Raw genomic sequence first — 6,000 nt, 5'->3', positions numbered from 1 at the left:
TTGTATACCTTATGTTAACCCATGTCCTTTTTTTATCGATAAAATTCGATATTTTTTTTTGCTTTTCATGGACTTTCAATTCACAATGTTGAAATAGCAGCATGGTCAGGTATACTCAAGTCGGACACTCCCTGACTGGAAAAGGCAACCTTGCTTGACTAAGGACTCATAAACATTTTAGCTTTTGAGCTGCATAGCTACAGATTGTAATAGCAAGCGATACCAGACTTTGCATATAGGTTTTAGTAAGTATTGGCTGATGTCTATAGCGAATTATAGACTCTGAAGTTCTCATTTCGAGGCACTTCAAACTTAATGTCCTGATGGTGAAACTTCATCACGTCAATGCAACAATATACATATATTTTAAAATGTATAAAAAAAAATTAACAATCATAAAAATAATTAATCAACGAATCCAAATGTCAATCCATTCACAGCTTTCTAAAGGTAGTCATCGGTTGGGTTTTATCGGTCGCAATACTCGGTCCATCTTCAGTTTAGGGCAACAGGAACAGGCTTTGGCCGCAGACGCACTTCCTGATCTTGCGCTCAATGCTCTTGAGCTGCGAAAGCAGCTCAGCGCAGAGCTCTCTGCGGTGCGGGCAACCTAGGCAGGGCCTACCACCGGGTCCGCATGGCTTGCAGGGCAACCACGGCTTTTTAGTTGTTGTTATTGGCCTCGATGTGGTTGTTGTTGTTGTTGGCCGCTGTGTTGTTGTTGTCCTCGTGGTTGTTGTTGTTGGCTTCTTTGTTGTTGTTGTCCTCGTGGTTGTTGTTGTTGGCTTCTTTGTTGTTGTTGTCCTCTTGGTTGTTGTTGTTGGCTTCTTTGTTGTTGTTGTCCTCTTGGTTGTTGTTGTTGGCTTCTTTGTTGTTGTTGTCCTCTTGGTTGTTGTTGTTGGCTTCTTTGTTGTTGTCGTTGGTTTTCGCGTTGTGGTTGTTCGGGTCGTTGTTGTTGTTGGGGTTGTTGTTGTGGTGGTGGTTGTTGTCGTCGTCGTTGTTGTTGTCGTTGTTGTTGTCGTTGTTGTTGTCGTCGTAGTTGTTGTCGTCGTCGTAGTCGTTGTTGTTGTTGTCGTTGTCGTGGGGCAAGGTGTTGTTGTCGTTGTTGTTGTCGTCGTAGTTGTTGTCGTCGTCGTAGTCGTTGTTGTTGTTGTCGTTGTCGTGGGGCAAGGTGTTGTTGTCGTTGTTGTTGGTTTTGTTGTAGTTGTAGTTATTGGTTCGCATGGTCGCTGTGTTGTTGTTGGTGGCCTGCATGTTGTCGTGGTAGTTGGTGGTCTGCAAGTTGTCGTGGTAGTTGGTGGCTGGCATGGTGGCCTGGTTGTTGTTACTGGGCAACCGCAGCCAGCTGAGCCGAGCTCAACACAGCTCAGCAGCACGGCGCTCGCTGAAAGGAGAAACAACGGTTGTTCGCCATTCTTAAAGCTGATTTGACACAAGCTTACCAATCAGAAGGGCAACAGGGAATTTCATGTCGAAGTACTTCTTAGATAGCTCTCACAGTGAACAGAAGTGAAAGCGGATACTGATGCCTTTACCGTGCCAAGCTTCCCATTTTATAGGGCTCATCCAGCTGGCATCGCTGCAGTCGCTTGCTGCTGCTGCTTATTAATTTTAGAACTGAACAATTGCGCAAATACATGCAACTAAATTCGTTCGCAAATATTTGCTTAGCCACTTTGCGGCAGGCTGCACGTTAAATATAGACAGCCGAATTTATAATATTTCGAATGCTCCATATTGACGACAGCACGTGGGAATCTGAAAGATATCAAATATATCCATTGATAATACCCTGAATCCATGATCCCGATCCCAATCAACAGCCGCGTCCATTTAGGCCTTCCGTCCGTTCGTCTGTCCATCCACCCGTCCGTCCATCCGTCTTGCTTAAGTAAAAAGGCATGTTTTATCCATATCTCTCTGTATCTATATCTATCTTTATCAAATCTATATGAAATTGCAGCTATTTTAGCATAATTTGCCTGTTTTCCGAGGAACTTGAGCAATCAGCTAGAATTACATATATCTTTTTACACACATAGTCGCAATTTTTAGCATAAATAGTACACATAAAATATATATATATATATATATTATATAAATAATATATATATATTATATATATGATATATAAATGAGCACCAAATGTTGGCAACACAATTTTGTAATAGATATAATATTTTTTCATGTATTTTTGAAATGAAATATTAAGATAAACATATCTTCTATTAACTAAGCTATTTATTTGGTTTCAAGCTTAGGAACAAGTGCACTTCAGCGCTTGGGAAAGACAAGTTCTAAAAATTTGGTTGTTCATAAAAATAGTAGTGACTACGAAAAATAAAAAATAAACTATTTAATATTCAGCTAACTTCAGATAATATTTCTTGCTCTAATACTCAATTATAAGTCCATCTCGCAAGTTAGTTTCAAAATTTGCAACCAGGATTATCAGGCACATTCTTATAGGAATTGGCGTTAAATATCGTGGAAGCTGTGCAAACCACATTATTTTTATTTTCTTTCTAAGTTTTGTCCTGAGTTTTAATTCTAAAAGATAAAATTCTCTTTTCTGCCGATAAATTTCAATAAATAATTTTCAATAAAATAAATTTTCAATAAAATAAGAAAAAAACAATTGCATTTTCCACAAATTTCAACAAGTAAAAATTATATAATAAGTTCCTTACTGTCGATAAATATATTTTTTTTTTAATTTTTACTAATATATATTTTTTCAATAATATCATGCCGCACTACTATTTCAATGAACAACCGAATGCAGCTCTCTAATATTGTGAACACAGCTGTATATAGTTGAGTTAATATATACCTAAGATATAGAATCGACGGTCATTGCGAACGTGGCAAATCGAAAAACAACATTTTTTTTTATATATTATAAAATGTATAGCTAAAGCTTTAAAAGTTACGCTTGTTTACTTTGAGTGATTCACTACATATAAAATATATGTATAATCGGGGGCGTGGGGGGCGTGGCTTATCAGAAAATTCTTAGACTGTTGCTAGAGTTTCAAAATTAGACAGCTTAGTCACTGTAGACTTCCTCCATAAAACTATAAACGGACGCCTCTTGGAGGCATGGCTATAGCGTCCTCAGTTTCAGAGCTAATATTGCCAAATATCGCACTTGTGTTGACCAACTCTGTTGATAGACCTGTCTATTATCTCGATTTTATACTCAAGCGCTGTAACTTTCAGCCTGAATATCAGACTTTTGCTCTACTAACTATATGGGAGAATATTTCTAGGAGGCATGCGGCGATTGTAAAGCTAAAGTGACATGATTGGGAACGGCCAGTTCAGGCTTAAAAGATTCAGGCTAATACTAATACTACTATAACTAATACTACTACAGCTAGCTGATTATAAAATTCTATATGAATTACAGAATAGCTTCACTTACCTGTTCGGATATGATAATCAAAATATGATAATCAAAATCTAACCTGGAGCTCAACAGCCCTAGTCTCTATACCTTGTAAGCTAATGACAAATATAACTACAGTGGAATCCCGATAAAGAAACTGGCAAGGGTCTAGCAATTTTACGATTTTATGTTTTACGTAAACTCTTTAAGTCAGCATCTGTAGCAACATGAGGGCGGCATTGTCTACAAATCCTAACGGTTGTTTAACTGACAGCAAATTTCACTTTGCATTACGAATTGCCAAAGGCTTCGAGGGAAAATTACAATTTATAAGAGGTAAATTCGTATTTGCGTCGAAGAAAAACTGCGGCTTAATGAGGCGACCAAAATGTATGGAATTTTTACGAATTCATGAGTTTCTTTTCAAGGGAACAGCAGCTTATACGAATTATTGAAATTTGCGACTTACCGGGGTGGGGTACAAATTATTGCGACTCGACTGTTTATGCTTCAGAAATTTGCCAGCTAAACACTATGGAACGTTGGAAAATCAGACAAATCAAAACATTATTTATGTTCTCTGGTAGAAAAAACGCCCACAGAGCGAACATCCCCAGTAGCAGCAGCCATTTATCTGAGTATCTAGTAAATTGAACTTTACAATTAAGCTGAATTCTGAGCCAAAATTCAAGGTTGAGTCTAAAAGGCCAAAAGAAAATTAATAAATTATACAACACAATTCAAAAAGCTTGGATCTAGTGTGAAATGACGCAAAAAATTTTGCACCTATCGAGTGTTTTTTTTAGAGTTACCTAAGTTGATATCAGAATAAAATAAAGAAATATATTTTTAATATCAATGAAATTAAGTTTATTGGCTAGAAAATGATATGACAACAATGTTCTACTATTATTTTGACCATATGTTCGTACAAGTTGTAATCTGGAACAGCAACTTTCGCAATCAGCACAATGACGACCATTCTCAGTCTTGAAGATATATGGACTAACAAGTTTGCCAGTCCATAGAACAGAGCAAACAGTAATTTTCTATGATGTTTCCACAAAACTCAATATATTATGATATATTTAGATTGTGCGACAATTTTACTGATTTATGCAGCTATTCAAAATGGACTTCATCATTATCTACGCCATAATATGAACGAAGTGCACGCAGAGTTTCGACAAACGGAATTAATATTTTGATAAAAACGTTATTAATTTGCACGCATTGCTCTAATGTAAATCTATTTTAATAAATGTCAAGCCAAACTCAATAAAAAACAACTATCAACAGCTAAATGAGCAGTCAAATAGGTTAAAGTTTGTCCACTTGAAGTTGTAAGACTCTAAAAAAAACATCCTCTGTATATTTATTCTGCTTTCTTCTTGTACAGTAAATCCTCTTTATATCGTACAAACTCACCTATAAGGATAAGGCGGTTGATATTAATTCATGTGCTTTCTTTGAAGTCCAAGGTAAGTAGAGTGAGCTTTCTGCAGTCAAAAAGACGTCATTTTTCATTTCATAATCTCACTTATTAAGAATTTGCATAACACAAAATAGTTTTTCCACAATTTGGTAACACTTCAAAGGATTCTAGCCAGATTCAGGCAAAATAAATAACACACAGAAAGTATGTATAAAATATGTCTTTATTTAAAAAAATCATAATTTTTAAAAGGTTTTTGAAAATATAAAAAATTAAATAAAACATCTTAGGCAATAGTCAACAGGTTCAATTGGGAAAAAAGTTTTGCTTTGTCACTAGGAAAATATTTTGCCTAGTGTATCAGGTAATTAGGTTGTCCGCAGACACATCTCCTAATTATCCGCTTCAGATCGTTAATTTGGGCCAATACTTCCGCGCATAACGACTGTCTTGATGGGCATCCGTAGCATGGTATGCCACCAGGTCCGCAGGGACGGCACGGATTTCGGGGCTTACATGTTTTTGATGGCCTTCGTGTGGTTGTTGTCGCTGTTGTTGTTGTGGTTGTTCTTGGCGTGGTTATAGTTCGGCAGGATGTTGTTGTCGTCGTTGTCGTTGTAGTTGTTGTTATGGTGGTTGTTGTTTTTGGTGTCGTTGGGCGTTGTGTTGTTGTTGTGGTTGTCGTTCTCGTTGTTGTTGTGGTTGTTCTTGGCGTGGTTATAGTTCGGCAGGATGTTGTTGTCGTCGTTGTCGTTGTAGTTGTTGTTATGGTGGTTGTTGTTTTTGGTGTCGTTGTTGTTGTAGTTCTGGTTGTTGTACGTGTTGTTGTAGGACGTCTCGTAGATGTCGTTGTTGGACATGTTGTTGTTGTTGTTGTTGGGCATGTTGTGGTTGTTGTTGGGCATGGTGTTGTTGTTCTTCGTGTCGTTGTTGTTGTCGTCCTGGTTGTTGTACGTGTTGTTGTAGGACGTCTCGTAGTTGTCGTTGTTTTGCATGTTGTTGTTGTTGTTGTTGTTGTTGGGCATGTTGTGGTTGTTGTTGGGCATGGTGTTGTTGTGGTTGTTGTTGGGCATGTTGTGGTTGTTGTTGGGCATGGTGTTGTTGTGGTTGTTGTTCTTCGTGTCGTTGTTGTTGTCGTCCTGGTTGTTGTACGTGTTGTTGTAGGACGTCTCGT

At 37.5% G+C, this 6,000-nt stretch overlaps 1 protein-coding gene across 1 annotated transcript; it reads right to left on the bottom strand.

Annotated features, from left to right (window-relative positions):
* Window positions 1–500: 500 nt before the first annotated feature.
* Window positions 501–1,470, bottom strand: LOC111598394 (salivary glue protein Sgs-3-like). Its single transcript, XM_030223695.1, has 3 exons — window positions 1,443–1,470; window positions 1,245–1,384; window positions 501–1,007 (listed from the first exon to the last, which is right to left on the bottom strand). Exons 1-3 carry the CDS (start codon window positions 1,468–1,470, stop codon window positions 501–503), a joined length of 675 nt encoding a protein of 224 aa, XP_030079555.1.
* Window positions 1,471–6,000: the final 4,530 nt, after the last annotated feature.

This window comes from Drosophila hydei, unplaced genomic scaffold (assembly GCF_003285905.1).
Source record: "Drosophila hydei strain 15085-1641.00,03,60 unplaced genomic scaffold, DhydRS2 tig00000250-arrow-arrow-pilon, whole genome shotgun sequence".
In the NCBI taxonomy this organism is placed as follows: domain Eukaryota; kingdom Metazoa; phylum Arthropoda; class Insecta; order Diptera; family Drosophilidae; genus Drosophila; species Drosophila hydei.
Note: the sequence above shows the minus strand (reverse complement) of the source record. Positions and strands in the feature narration are given on the sequence as shown.